The sequence below is a fragment of the Myripristis murdjan genome, chromosome 7, assembly GCF_902150065.1.
Source record: "Myripristis murdjan chromosome 7, fMyrMur1.1, whole genome shotgun sequence".
Classification (NCBI taxonomy): Eukaryota; Metazoa; Chordata; class Actinopteri; order Holocentriformes; family Holocentridae; genus Myripristis; species Myripristis murdjan.
This window is the reverse complement of record NC_043986.1, coordinates 19,104,143-19,119,616: the sequence shown is the minus strand read 5'-3', so window position 1 is coordinate 19,119,616 and position 15,474 is coordinate 19,104,143. Positions and strand designations below refer to the sequence as shown.

The following is a 15,474-nucleotide window of genomic DNA, read 5'->3' as shown; positions in this document are numbered from 1 at the left end:
TATCACACACTTTGCATGCAAATTAATTTCACTTACAATGTGTTCAGATGTGTGCTGACATATGACCTTGGAAGCATGCAAATACTCAGTTTTTTGTTCAGAATTCTCCCTTTCATCCTCATCTCATCTTGTATAAAAATATGTTATTTCTGTGTTTGTGTTGGTATGTAATGTGCCTTTGAGTAACATGTGTTTTGCTTTTGGGTTGCTCCTCAATCAGTGCCAGAGCAGTAGTTCCTTTTTGGCCGCAGAGCGACCTCACTCCTGTGAAAAGGGTGGAGTATGGCAGGCAGCCCTGGGTGCAGAGCTCAGGGCTCAGATGGGAGCTGCAGCACGGAGAGGAAGTGCCCCTGTTATTGACACTCGCAGGGTCAACCAAATTGCTGAAATGCATGCCCTTATACAGTCCCAGAACAAAAGATCAATCAGTCCCACCCCCACAGTTTCAGAGAACCACTATGCGTTCAGCCCCACTGAGCTCCAGTCTGAGGCAGAGGATGGGTTCCCTTATCAGGGCAGTGCACCTGTGCTGCGAGTTTCCCCTTTGCCCTCACCTTCAGAGTCCCGTCGCCATAGTGACACTTGCATGGAGCCATCATCAGAGACCACCAGTGGGAACCTAGCACTACCTGTGCCAGGTGGACGAAGACACTCTGACCTCAGCAGTCTTCTGAATTTAAACTCTCAGCATCACCATCATGCCATGCATAAAAGCCACATGTGCCAGGCTTGCCTCTCTTTGCTGCTTCTGAGGTCAAGAGAAGGGGGCCATTGCCACCCTTCATTAGTCATGCCCACACACCACTGTGCATGTGCCATTAGACACCACCACTCCTCTGGTGTATCGATGACTGCGCCAGGGTCCGGAAGGCTGAAAGGTTCAAGTGATTGCTCAGACTTCTCACTGCTGCAGAAGTCCTTGTTCAACATCATCAGCCGTAAAGCAGCCCCTTCCAGCACCACAACCAACCAACCCTCTGTGCTGCAGTCACCAGCTGCCCACAGGCCTGCACGCAGCTATGGAGACAGCAGCCTAAAGATTGACCCCCTCAGTGGCAGTCTGGGTGAGGAGCATAAGCCCCTCCAGGACCGCAGGGCCAGTTACTGTGCCGGAGAGCAGCAAGTCACCAGGGCTTTGGGAGTGGTAGGTCACACCAGTGGACCAGTACTTTTAGTCTTCCATCTGGGGCCAGCGCCTGTGTAATTGATTTCTCCCAGTCTGTAGGAGGTGTAACACTATTCTGCATGGAGTGGGTCTGATCTCCTGTCTGCATCTTGCTGCCTGCATAGGCTTCCAGGTTTAACTGTCTTAAAAAATCAGTGGTCTAAGCCTGGTCCTGCTGGGGGACTCGGGCGCCTGCTCTTGCCAACCACATTCCCTGCTGACTAACCTCAACCAATCCTTTGTAGAGCTGGCTCAGGTCTTAACATTTTCGGTTTCTGCTTCACTGACCCAACGCAACGGCTATCTTTATTCCCTAGCTCGGCTTGTATACTTCCCTTGACATTCCTCTGATGGGCAGATGGCTTCTGGTCTTCTGGTGGAAGGAGGAGTAGTGGCTGTTAGATCCCCTTCATCCCTTCCTCTCCCTTCAGTACTCCCTTTTGTCCTTATTGTAGTGCACACCTGTTACCGCCTGCTCACAGATGCTTCATGAACTTATTTTTACCCCTCATCCTCTCATTATATTTACATCCTGTATTATTTACTGTAAGCAAAACACATTTCAGCTTTTGTGGGATAGTATCTTGGACTAAGAGAATGCACTCCCAAGGGGGACTAATGTGGCTTAACACAAATCTCTCTTTTTTGTCCTTTTAGGCCAGTTCAACAGGGCACCCGAATCACTCTACTCTACAGGGCCTTCCTTCCTCCAGCTCAGCCCTGCACACCCCATTGCAGTACCTCCAGCCCGGACACAGCTACCCTGTTGCTCCACATGCTGGTCAACCCAGTACTTCAGCCCCAGCTTCAGCCAGTCCCTGTGTTGCCAACATTCAGCAAGCAGTCACTCAACCCAGCTACACGGCTCCAAGTCTGCAACAGACCCAAGCCACACTGGGTGTTTCAGCATCAGCTGTACCACAACAAGTTGTACAGAGCTACCACGCACCAGCTCAACAACAGCAGCAGACAACAATACAAGCTAGCTCTCCATGTGTTCCCATGCAAGTCCAGCAAACGTTTGTGGCTCCAGCTCAGCAAGCAGCTCAGCCTACATCAGGATATCCTACTCCAACTCATCAACAGACTGCAGCTGCAGCAACAACCATGCCATCACAGCAGCTAACAATTAACTACTCCGTTGCATCTGTAGCCCCAATTATGACAGCAGCTGCTCAGTGTCTCCCTAGCGAGACCCCCAGTACACCCCAACAAATCCAAGCATCAGTTAAGCTGCCACATCAGCAACCTGGTCAGAGTTCCTCTACACCAGCACATTACAGCCAACAGATACCTATTCAAAAACAGCAGCCACAACCAGTACAGCAACTGGCTAAATCCAATATACAACAAATGCAAAACGTTGGGCAGGTTCATATTCAACCTCAGCTCCAACACAGCAAGCAAACTGTACAAGCCATACAGCAACCACCAGCCGCACAACAACAAGCAGCCCTCCAGTCTCATAATCTTCAGTCCTCTGCTCAACAACAACCGACAGCAGTAATAATACAACAACACAGTCAGCAAGCCATGCAGACTACAGTTCCAAAAATCAACCAGCATATTTCCCAGCCCACAGTTCAACAGGTTCAGATCCCAGCTCCTCAGCCCTACCCCACTGCAGCCTCAGCTTTGAAACAAGTTGCGCCCACTCAGAAGAGTTACCCCATCGCAGGCCCATCTGATGCTGCCTCTCAGAGCTATGCACCCTCAGCCCTCAATATGCTGCAGCAACAGACAGCTTCAGCTCCCAACGAGTATCTGCCTGCACAGCCTGCTGCTCCTCCACCACAGATCTACCCACTGGCTAACCAAGTAGTGACGCCTCAGAGCCTCCCAGCTTCTGCCCAGCATGGCCAGGCTGCACCCACAGCCCAACAGGTAAGTGTACAGTGTTCATGATAAACATAATAGTATAGATGGTTAGCTTACTTTGCTCCCCATTTTTGAGTTTGACCCTGGCCTGTTTTCATTTCTCATCAGTTCCAACAATATCTCTGCATCGCAGCTTTCCTGAATCAGGTAGAACTCTCACTCTCAACACACCTTGTCACTACAGAGCTCAGTGTGGTGGAGGGACAGAAAATAATACAGAAAATGATATAAGACGGTTTTCTGTCAGTGCTACTTCTGGTTTTGGTAGCACTCATTTTGAGCTACTTGTTTTTGTTTTGGTGCCACTGAATTAGAAGCAGCTGTGTTGGGGACAGTAGGTGAACGACAAAATGAACAGTGCAGGAGTTTCCTCAGTCACCGGCCAAAAGAGAGATAATGGAAACGGTAATGAAAAGAATAACAGTGGCTTTATCCACTGCATCCGCCAGCCCCCTAGGCCTGTTCTGTGTCTGCTCCGTGGTTCAGAGCTATGTGCAGCAGATGCTGACTGGCTCCAAGCTTATGGACAGGATGGAAAATGTGACCCATTATGATTTGGGTCAATAGCAGGAAAAGCAGATTTCCAAATGAGATGAAACTGGAATCTCTGCCATCATCTAATGTCCTCCCTCTCTCTTTTTTCCTTCTCATCCTTGTGCTTTCCCTCTGCAGAATCTTTCTGCTGGCCAGAGCATTTCACAACTTGGACAAGATGGGCAGAGTCATTTGCAGAATTTCAGTCAAGCTTCCAGTGTGCCAGCCCAAGCACTGCCTCATCAGCAGCCGTTGGCTCAGGCCCCTGCCCACCAGCAGCTCCAACCACTGCAGATTTCCACTTCTCTACCACCAACACACCCATCCCAGGTATCACAGGTTATCTTGATGCACCATCCTCCTGTGTTCAGATCCTGTTCTCTCATGATTTATTATTATTTTCCTTTTTCTCCCTGTTTTTTTCCTTTTCCTCAGTTCCCTTCACAGTATCCCACAATCCAAGTGATGACGGCTATGCCTGATTGTGAATCCTCTTACCCTCACTCCTGCTCTGCCCCCCAGCCCTTTCCCACTCCAGCCTCCTCCTCTCTTGCTCCTGTCTTCCTGTCTCCTGGCCAGACTCTTCCTGCAACCCCCTCTGTCTCCCCCATCTCCCCTCTGCACATAGAAAACGTGTTAGGTCTACCTGTTCCAGTGTCCCTCATGCCCTCACCCTCAGTTGCGTTAGGTATGGCAGGGCCCACATCCCCACACCACCAGTGCCCCACTGCTCTGCAGCCAAGTGTTAGACCTGAAGTTTCTCACTCACAACCTGCGTATGAGGCAGCCCTAAGCACACGCCTCCCCCACACACACCCTGCCCCGCCCCAGAACACACACCCCCCCACAACCTCCAGCACTCAGCCTCTGAGACAGGTAATTATGATGGCTGCAATGTTATACACTTGTTTACCAAGAAGGTGTGAATTAGAACCACCGTTTGTGTTGAGGGTGGACTTAGTATCTCGGGTGAACCTTTGTTTGATGACTTTTGTTAGATTGTGTTTGTTTTTGCATCTTAAAAGGATACTTTAACACAGCAGTTATGGGTTGTGCTGTATGACATACATATCCCAAATGTTTTGTTGGAATTACTGAGTGTGCAGTTGTTCTCTGGTTGATTTCACCATAGAAAAAATTGAAGTTTTTTTTTTTTTTTTTTTTTTAAATTCAGCACAGTGACTATACAGATGAAAAAATTGGACGCCCTTTGTTAAAGTCTTGCTGATGCAAGCTATTATGCATGCTTAGTAGATGCAAAATACTACAGGGTGGTTTAAATTCATATCAACAGAAAGCATAACAGTCAAATATCTGATGAAATATCATCATAATAACTCCCATAGTAACATCAAATAATGGTTAATCTGTCAACTTGTCTTGCCTCTATAACAGGTTCCGCAGCCAAGCCAGCTTGGCCATCCAGATGCGGTTCTCTCTACCCAGCCAGTCCAGCCAGCTCAGCTCGCCCAACCTGCAGTGTTCTCCCCACCTGCACAGAGCATGCCAGACACTGGCACAGTCACTGCTGCTGCTCAGCTGGACCACAACCAAAACACAGGCCAAGTGCCCTCTCAGGCCTCGGCCCAACATCAGGTTCAGAGCCAGGTTCCAGTGCTGCAGCCCTCTGATGCTCCAAGAGCATTGTCTGGATCTGCCAGTTCCGGCATGACTCAGCAAAAACAGCCTTGTGGTCTCCCAGGGGCTACAGGTCAGGGTCCAACGGAGACCAACCTGGAGGTATGTATGCATATCTAATTTCCACACCTTTTCAGCCACCACTCCTCCTTGTCTCCTCTGCTCATCTTATTTTGCAAAGATAGCTCTACTGTCACACATCACACCACCTCCCCTCGCTTTTTTCTTACATTCCTGTCAGGAACCTCATCTTCCAAAATGAAAGGCTCGATATGTGTTAAACTCTCTGCAAACCATTCTCTTTGGTTGTTTGTTTTTGGATTTTCTTCTGTCTGTAGGATCAAGCTCCAGAGAAACAGACAGGAGGACAGAGCTATGACAGGTACTAGCTTATCTCCCTTTTGCCAAGTCTTTGCTGGTGTGTGATTGTTCTATGACTCTGATTCTAGGACGTATATACTGAATCAGGGTAATTTCTATCTGCCATTTCTGGTACTGTCAAATGGACGTTCATCATATGAGCAACGTTCTCATCCACTAGAGCTGCCTCCCTATAACTCAAAACACAAAATTGTATTGTAACACTACCACCAAATTTATACCTACATGTTTACTATATGTCTTGCTCTATCCTGAGGTCCCTTTTGACTTTAGTACAATAGAATGTGTCAACAAGTAGTGTTATTTAAACTGTTAATTATGTGTTATCATCACCAGTGTAACGATTGCTGTGTATTGTACTTGTGATTTTTTAGCATTTATAGTATATGCAGTATATATGTTTTCAGTATATACAGTTAGGATTGTTTCATTAGTTTGTAAATTCACACTTTTCAGTATGATGGAGAGTCTGAAGTCCTATCTTAGACCTCATCTACTCTCTTTCTCATCTATGTTTTATGCCCAGGCAGTTTATGAAAACATCTGAGTACTTTTTTCCTCTCTAATAAGTATTGAGCACACCTGCTAGCAGTTTTCCGTCTCAGACACTGATTAAAGGTCAGAATGAAATACTTGGTACAACAGTGTTTCACTTAAATGTGGAGTTACCTAGGGTTTCAGGTATCCATGAATAAAGCACCACTTGCACTGATCTATGAAATTGGTTTTCCTCCTCAAAAGCAGTGTCAACTCAGATGCCACCTCAGGGAAGGAGATGAGTGATGGTTACGAGGGGACACATGGAAGTAAAGGCGAGGGGAAGGTCCGCAAACACCATCGCAGGTCCACACGCACCCGCTCTCGGCAGGACAAGATCAACAGGCCGAAGCTTAGCATGCTCAATGTGGGTAGCCAGGATATTTTCTGAACAAGAACTCTTCTCTTGCAGACTCCTGTGAAAAATACTAACAATTTGGATTCATGTTCCTCTTTTGGTGCAGGTGTGTAACACAGGTGACAAGATGGTAGAGTGTCAGCTGGAAACCCACAACCATAAGATGGTCACTTTCAAGTTTGACCTGGATGGAGATGCACCAGAGGAGATTGCTATTTATATGGTATGGACAGAATGGAGACTGAATTATTACCACTTTAGTCATTTCAGAAGTCATTTAGAAGTGTACTCTGAGCGGTGCACTGCCTGAGATGCTCTCATGCCTCACAACTCTGAAACTCCCTGTGTTGCTGTTCTCTACTGCAATGCAGCAAAAAATCTCTTTGTCTGTCTCTCTCTCTCCTGCTCCTTCTCTCTCTTTCAGTCCCAACCAATTCATATTGGGGCTCATATTTATAGATGGATGAATATTTCATAGCATAATTTCTCCACCAGCTCTTCATGTATGAAGTAGGTGGCCCTAGGCGAATACAAGGCTTTTCAGTGTAAGTTTCAACAGATAAGTGAAACAGAGTAATAAAAACTTGAGTATGAAATTGATGAAAATCAGCTTATTAATTGAACATCTTCTGCTTGCCTAATTAGATAATCTTACTATTATTTATAAAAATGTAGTGTACCCTCCCTTCCCAAGATTAGGTTTTCAAGATTAAAAACAACTTACCTACAGTAAGCTTCACAAGTACTTGTGCAACAAAACCTTTAGTTTTGTATGCTGATTAACTTGGATGCAAACGTTGCTCCTCAAATATTTATTGATTGCAGTATATGTTACAAAGTAGCTTGTCCTTTGGTTTCCTCTCAGTTCATTTCTCAGGGTTGCAGTTGGATGCTGTTGGATTCTACTTTCTCTTGGCAGCAAACCAGAATATCTGGAAAACAGATAATTTTGTTTACTATTAACATTGATTTTCTATAGTTGTAGTTCCACACACAGCTGATGGCTGCAGGTTTGTTTTAGGTATCAGATCATGTAATGTGACTTTTGATCAGTCTCTCGTTTGTCTCCATCCACCTCTCTCAGGTGGACAATGATTTCATTCTGCCGCTGGAGAAAGAGGTGTTCATTGAGCAGCTCAAGGACATTGTGGACAAGGCTGAGGACATGCTGAGTGAGGACACTGAAGGGGAGAGGAGCTCCAACCAGGGAGGCAGTCCCCAGAAGGGTGAAGGAGCTGCTGGCACACTAGGCACAGAGGTGAGAGAGGAACTGTCGACAATGAATAGTTATGATAAGGGCATCTGGCCAGGAGTGGCTGCGTTTTTGTATATATCATGTCAGTGGCACTCTCAAAATGCCTTTGCATGCAATGCTGCCAACAAGTGCTGCCAAATACACCATTCTTGCTGATGTGACACTTTGTTCTAACCGAATTGCTTTCAAAGGTCCAACTCTGTCGCCGTTTGGGGAGCCCTTTTCAATGTTGCATATTAATTTGATACACATGCATAAACTTTGTGTTAACAATGCCCTCTTTTTCTAGGGTTTCAAGGCCACTACACCCAACTCTCCACAGCTGGTGTACCAGCAAAATGGTAAGGCAAGAGCTCTCCTGTCAAGTTGAAACTTATCTGAAGTCTCATTCAGAAAAAAAGCAAACAAAGAAAACCTTCCGCTGTCTTGTAAACCTCAGGCCAAGCTGCTCTACTACAGATTTGAATTCTTTAGAGGCCTGCTGTGGTCAGACACTGAGATGAGGATTTACTAATCTCATGAGGCACTTCTATCCGTCTTTGCCTTATAATCTATTCTCTCTCTTTGCACTTTGATTGTGGTCGGTCCCTTTATCCCCTTTTCCAAATTGATATTAAAAATAGATGTGGATTTATGAATGTTTGTCTCTATGTCCTTGACAGTCCTCCACACTGGCAAGCGCTGGTTTATCATCTGCCCCGTGGCTGAGACACCCACACAAGACAGGGAGAAGACTGCATCTCACACCTCCACAGCCAAGGGTATGTTGTACTCATGTAAATACAGAGAACCAGTATGTTTTCCTTCAGACTCACTACATACTAACTAAACTTTGGAAGGGGAGACTTCTTTTCTCTGCCAGTTGCAGTGTATTTTCTACAGCATAAATAGAGGTAATTGCATGAGTCTTATTGGTTTGCTCGCAGTGGTGAAGATGCTATGTGCACATTTGTGTGTGTGTGTCTGTGTGGTTGAGCTGTGGGGGTCAGTTATGTAAGAGTGCTGCTGCAGTGGCTCGAGGCAGAAATGAAGGGCAGGTTTTATACTCTAACTGACAGAGCCTGATGGGGAAAGGCAAGTGATGATGTAATGCTCTGCACCCATAGGACCTGGCACCCCTGCTTTATGGCAGTTCAATTCCCAATCTTGTCTCCTTCTAATTAACTCTGATCTTTTTTCCCAGAATCTGAAAGGTCTGCTTCAACATCAGCCAGGTCCAGCAGCAGCACTGCTGCAGTGTCTGCCCCAGTTGCATCTTTATCCTCCAAAAGCCCATCTTCCTCTCTACCCCCTGTATCTCAGACCTCAGTGCAACCTCAGGAGCCAAACATGGGCAAAGCCCGGGTCCAGCAACCTCAGCCCTCTATTGCCAAACATAGTCCTGCCACTGCTGGTGTCAGCCATCAGAACCCCCTTCCTGTGGAAGAGCCTTGCATCTCTGCTGTCTCTATGGTAACTGACATTCCATGTTGCGCTATTGTGCCACCTGTGTCTCTGGATGTGAATACTAGTCATAAAGGACCAGCTGTTTGCTCTCAAACTAATCATCCCAATCAGAAGGCCAGTCCAACCGGAGACCCACCTCCTCAGCTCACCTCCCATCAGCCTGTGGTCCTGCAGCAGCCCTATGCCACATCGATGCAGCCTGGGACAGTGACTTCCCAGCCACAGAGTCCAGCACATCAGGCCTCCCAGCACACCCAGTCCTCAAGCCAGCAGCAGCCGGGGGGTGGGGGGCCAGGGGAGTCAGATAGTGATGGGCCCCGCAGGGTAGAGTTTGTTGACCGCACAATCAAGACCTTGGATGAGAAGCTCAGAAACCTGCTTTACCAGGAGCACACTCCCTCCCAACCCTCTAGCACTGCCCCCGATCCCCAGGCTTCCAGCACAGAAGGAGTCAGCTCAACGCCAGTCTCAGACAGCCAAAGCACCGAGGGATCACTTGCTAAGAAGAAGGGGGAACCTCTGGTACAATACACTGTGTGTGTGTGTGTGTGTGTGTGTGTTTGTGTTTGTCTGTTTGTCTGTTTGTCTGTCTGTGTGAGAGACAGTAAGACAGAGTGATAGGGCTTTGAGCATTCAGACATTGGTCAGTATTAATAGCATCATCACTGAATCCTTTCCCTGCAGTATGCTATTGATTTAACCATTAACTGTAATGAGTAAGACTAATACTGTATTTAGGGGAAAGAGAACGGTCACAAAATTACAGCTGTCAGCCAGATGCTCCATCATGATCGCTCCCTCTGTTGAGCTTGAGATATTGTGTGTGTGCATGCATGCTTGTTGCCTAAAAAGAATCAGGGTCTGAGTCATTCAGACTGAACTGAGGTCAGGGGAGGATAATGGCTAGCCTGAGCACACTATCTGATCTACCATTTGGAACATTGAACTGACGGCAGCCCCCCCCTTCCCTCCCTCTCACAGCCTCAGATTCCTGAGCGTACAGATAACGCGGGTACACTGAGTGACTCTTCAGTGCCAGGTAGGTAACAATAGGGCGATTATGGTGCATTTGCTAGATTTCGATAACTGACGCCCATGTTCACGTGCCATTATTACTGCACAGAAGTTTGAGAACTGTTTGACAAGTTTTCCTTCCTGGTCTTTCAGCTGCTAACAGGGTACTGAACAGAAGAGGTTTGCCTGCCGGCTCCAGTTCACATAACTCAAAAAGTCGTTTTCAAGTAAGAGCTCACTCTCAAAATTCTCCCCACACAAATCAGTTCAAAGAAAACTAGATTTGACCAAATGAAATTACATTACACAAATCATGTGTTGTTTGTCCTGTCTCCTGTTGTTTCTGAAATGGATTGCATGCAAGTTGCTGAGGCTATATTACTGTTTGTGCACTGTAATTTGGTTATAAACATAGTGTCTGTTTTCCTCCCAGATCATCCCCACCCCGCCGGATGTCATTTGCCGTTTGGAGAAAAGCAGGAAGAGCCGCAGCACATGCAGTTCCCCAGCGCCCTCCAGTGGCTCTGGAGGATCTCACACCCAGACCCAGGGCCCGAGCAGAGGAGAGCAAGGCTGTGTGGCTGTTGGCAGATTCTCTGTGACAACTGCTGCTGACGATGAGACTGTGGAAACCCCCAAACCCCACAGTAGTAACCGTTTCTCTGCACCACCAAACTTCTACCAAGCCACCCCTACCTCCAGCCCTGATGTCACCCCAACCCATATCCCCCGAGCTCAAACCATGGACACCCCCACCCATCACAACCATCACCAGTCCGCCCAGCTCTACTCTGACTCAGCAGATGAGGACAGCAGCAGCATAGCTCCTCCTCCGGCCCACCCTCCTCCCCCAGCCCATGCCCTCTCTGAGCACAGTGGAACTGACCTCATGAAGAAGGCAGTGGCCTTCCTGCGGCGCTCCGGCCGCAGCAGTAGTGTGCAGAGCTCTGATTCTCCGAATCGACAGCCCGTGACAATGAATGGTCATGCCCCCTCACCCTCTGCAGGACAAGCCCACTCATCCTACATCAGCAGTGACAATGACTCTGAGTTTGAAGATGCAGACATGAGGAAGGAGCTGCAGAAACTGAGAGAAAAGTAATCAGTTTCCACAAATATGCAAATCTACATCATTGCATACAAGTGTTTGGCTGGCTTTAGGTGTTGCAGTTTGAATGTAGCTTCAGTTCTGTGCAACTTAGGCCATGACCACTTTAATCTAGATAAAATTGAAAATGTTTTTTTGTGGTTTCATCCACACTACGCCACACAAGTGCTCTTAGACTGTTTTCCAAAAGCCCATCATCCACACTCAAAAGCCCCATAACACTTGAAAAATCTCTTTCGAGCATGCACAGACCTACACACATGGCATGACCATACTTGATTCTAAACCTCAACCTTGATCACGTGACAGTCTTACATCAGAGAGTTTTCCCCCTCCACACTAACAAAGAAAACCAGCAATTTCAGTGTTGGTGGAAAATGCCAGCTTAGTGTGGACAGAGGGACATAACAGAGAAAAAGATGTTTTCAGATTTACCCAGCTTAGTGTCTAGATGGCCTTGGAATTGTATAGGAGGATGATCCAATAAAAATCACAAATTTGGATTTGAATCATTATTTGCAAATTTCAGGGTGAGTTTAGTGACGGAAATTAATATATATATAAAATTTCATTCATTTGCAACCTGGAACTAATTTCATGAAATTTGCATTGAGAAAAGCCAGCCACATAAAGTCAATGGTAGCATAATTTCTGGGAAATACACAATTCACTATACTGTTTGGCGGCCACCGGTACAGTGCTAGGATCTTTTTTATTTTTAATTGATAATATGTACTTAAGTGAGTGAGAGTTTTGACATAACAGGGGCTTACAGCTTTAGTGATTAGCATATTAAAATATTTTAGCTTGTGGCAAGTCACACTTGTTTTCAGTGATTACCTAGGAACAGCAGCAGCCACAATCAGTGCTGCTTTAAGCATCCATTTAGTACTACTAGATAAAAACAGATGCCTGGCAGATACATCTCAGCTCACGTTGATAGTGAACAGTTTGTGCTGTGTGTTGGTATGCCCCTCCACATAGCCATCAGAGGCCTTTTGTATATCATAATACTAGTTATGAGTTGTTGGCAGACATGACACAGTTGTCACAATGAGGGACACCCTGTCACTATATAGGGTAGACATTTCACCAAGTCATTCAAAATAAGAGTGCTTCTTCACACATGGTGCTCTGATGAGGTACTTCACTGATGCTGTCAGACAGCAGCGGTTATCATTGGAACAGCAGTGGGAAAATGAGACTCTTGGCTGCACCATTTTTGAGGATCTTTATTTTAAAGGATAAACGTCAATTGTTCAGGCCCTCTATTTATCAGTTTATCTAATGCCAGTGATTATAGTAACTCAAAATTAATTTATTCATGTATATTAGCATTATCACAGCTGCCTAAATACTCTGTTCGCCATGTCATGTGGAATGTCTTAATGGGGTGCCTATAATGCTCTCAAGCTGATGGCTCTAAACATGAATAAAGTAGTTATTTGCATAGATCTGTTGTTAAAAAGAAAATATTCACAAATTATTGGCAGGAGTTTGTTTACATTGTCGTGGAGTATTCATGTTTCTTAGGCCAAGATCAGGCACTAGAAGTTTATCCAGAAATGAAAATATGTTCATGACAAACTTCACAGCAGTTGAAACACTAGTGAAGTTTGTGCTATTCGCATAACACACAGTGAGAGTTCAAGCACTTTCTCAGTACTTCTCCAAAAGATATTGGGTTGTTCAGTCGTCATTAAAAAGGGCAAAAAGTCACTCCAAATAGTTTGTGGAGCATAACTCAAATGCTTGAAGCCTAACGATTGCATTTTGAATTCAAACATCCAATATTTACTTCATTAAATTTTCCTCACTCATCGTCTGGTTGCCCTACGTCATTCTAGTGGAATAGATATACTGTGTTCATGTGTTTTTAGCAAGCTTATACCTCAAGTTTTCAGAATATTTATTTAGAATATTGACATCAGTTTTTCAATGGATATTATAGGATATGGTTGGTAAGTTTAGTGATATGCTTATTGGCTAAAAGTAAAATATTCATTACACAAAAGTGTAATGAATGTGTAATGAAAAAGAAAGAGAATGTCACATCTTTGTGTCTTTTATTACTTCATTGCAATGATCATATGCTCACCACTTCAAACAACGGTTTCTTTCAAAAAACATTGCAATTTTTTTTTTTTAAATCAATACATAAAATGACAATAATACATGAATAGGAAACATAACATAGGGATACATAAATAAATTCCAATCTTTATGTGTCTTGAGTATTATGTCAAATTTGTCTTCCTTCCTTATCTGTGTCAGCATCTGCTTGCTGCTTTAGTGACTGTCAGCCATGTGCAGAACATATTTGGGCAAATGTGTGAAATAATCCGGTAGATATTGTGCTTTTAAACCCACAGTGCAATTGTTTTGCCTCAAAACACGGGGATCACGCTGTTTGCAGCACTTTTGGAGAAGTGATACAAAACAGCACCAGGAAACTCACTGTGTACATTTCACCAGTGTTCAAATAACATTTAGGTTGAGTAGATGACATGTTTTTAAAACGTTTTGGTCATTTATTCCTTTAATGTAAATTCTATGGAAATCACCTAACCTTAACTTAAGTACAGGTTTCTAAATGACCTAGTGATACATTGTGGTCATGACGCCTCTTGACTCAGATATTACAAATGTAATGATATGCTTCTGAGGACTAGGCAAGGGTGTGTGAATGCATGCACATGTGGTGGGTTGGGGATGTACACTGTGATAAGATACTGAGGAAACGCTTGCAAGAAAACATTAGAGACTTAGCAGCTCTTATGAAATGATTTGAGATAGTGTAAATGAGAGCTTAAGTAAGGAAGGGGGTGCAATCTTTACTAATGTCTGCTTATAACCTGTCTGTCCTTTCCTAACATCTCACAGACACATGAAGGAGATCTCTGAGCTGCAGGCATTCCAGAGGAGTGAAATCGAGCGTCTGTACAAGGAGCTGGGTAAAACTCTGCCCCCCAGTGTAGGTCTGCTTCATGCCGCACCCCCAAGTGGCCGCAGACGCAGGGCCAGCAAACACAAGCTGAAGGCTGGCAAACTCCTCAATCCCATGGTGCAGCAGCTCAAAAACAACCTCAACACTGCTGGTGAGAGGAAAGGTGTGTGAGGGCAGTTACTTTGTTATTCATGTGATAGAAATTGTCATCTACAATGTGATTGGGGAAGGGTTTTCAGTTAGAAAACAATATTTTTAGTCACAGGGGGGAGCAGAATTGGCGTCAGATTTTGATAACCAAGTGGGAATGGGAGTGTGTGAATCAGCAAGTGACTCACTCTGACTCACTGATTCGTCATTGTCTTCTGTTTTCCTAACAAGGTGAGAGTGTTGCCAGCTCATCCGATTCGCCGGCTAAAAGTTCAGTTCTGTCAGATGGCTCCGCCCACTCCAGCAGCAGTACCAGCACACAGCCCAATGGCGTCACAGAGATGGTCCAGACCCAGCAGCCCTGCTCCATGAAGGGCTCCTTCTCCACAGACAACATCTATGCCGGATTGCATGCTGATGGAATGGCCACTCATGCAGGCCCTGGCCAAGGTACACAATATATGTGCATGTGCCTGGCATGCACACATGTACACACAGATACACACAGCTTACAAATGGGACATGCTATCTCCAAAACACCTGATGTTAAAGGTGCATGCCATATAAGCATACATGGACAACATTTTGCAAACAGACCTCTCAAGGGTCTCACCTTCAGCAATTCCAGACACTAACAGAATCAGTTCATTTTAACTGTGCACTTCATATTTATAACCACTCAAAAGACTGTATTTAATTCACTAACATAAGTACTGTTTTATTATATCCTCATAGTACTAACTCATACATTGTCTGACTGTGTGGCCATTTTCTAAAACCAAGTGCGTTTTCTTTTTTCTGTCATCCACGCACTTTTTAGGCATATATACACATTTATAAAATAGATATTTATCAGGTTGGTAGCATCTGTCGGATTGAGGAATGGAGAAGTGGCACTAGTGCTTAGTGCCAACCCATCCCAGTAGTCAGTAGGAGCATTGCGTGCTCTCCTGGTTTAGACCATCTGTCTCTTAATATCCTTTTCTGGTGCGTTTAATGATGGGGGATTCTCATCCCAGTCTGTGTGCACTTTTACAGAAGTGTCTCTTGTTTCTTCTCTTCT

At 45.2% G+C, this 15,474-nt stretch overlaps 1 protein-coding gene across 4 annotated transcripts in view; it reads left to right on the top strand.

Moving 5' to 3' along the window:
* LOC115362316 (serine/threonine-protein kinase WNK2) overlaps positions 1–15,474 on the top strand; it is a 52,756-nt gene that overhangs the window by 31,678 nt on the left and 5,604 nt on the right. For 2 of the 4 annotated variants that reach the window (XM_030056195.1, XM_030056193.1), the window contains exons 10-27: positions 221–1,144; positions 1,823–3,049; positions 3,152–3,190; positions 3,716–3,907; positions 4,013–4,453; positions 4,973–5,317; positions 5,554–5,597; positions 6,338–6,500; positions 6,598–6,714; positions 7,576–7,749; positions 8,036–8,087; positions 8,409–8,507; positions 8,930–9,714; positions 10,174–10,231; positions 10,360–10,433; positions 10,640–11,304; positions 14,198–14,424; positions 14,643–14,861. In XM_030056195.1, the coding sequence (XP_029912055.1) occupies positions 221–1,144; positions 1,823–3,049; positions 3,152–3,190; positions 3,716–3,907; positions 4,013–4,453; positions 4,973–5,317; positions 5,554–5,597; positions 6,338–6,500; positions 6,598–6,714; positions 7,576–7,749; positions 8,036–8,087; positions 8,409–8,507; positions 8,930–9,714; positions 10,174–10,231; positions 10,360–10,433; positions 10,640–11,304; positions 14,198–14,424; positions 14,643–14,861 (5,845 nt within the window). The remainder of the gene's footprint in view (positions 1–220; positions 1,145–1,822; positions 3,050–3,151; positions 3,191–3,715; positions 3,908–4,012; positions 4,454–4,972; positions 5,318–5,553; positions 5,598–6,337; positions 6,501–6,597; positions 6,715–7,575; positions 7,750–8,035; positions 8,088–8,408; positions 8,508–8,929; positions 9,715–10,173; positions 10,232–10,359; positions 10,434–10,639; positions 11,305–14,197; positions 14,425–14,642; positions 14,862–15,474) is intronic. The other 2 variants (XM_030056194.1, XM_030056196.1) reach the window with 2 other exon arrangements.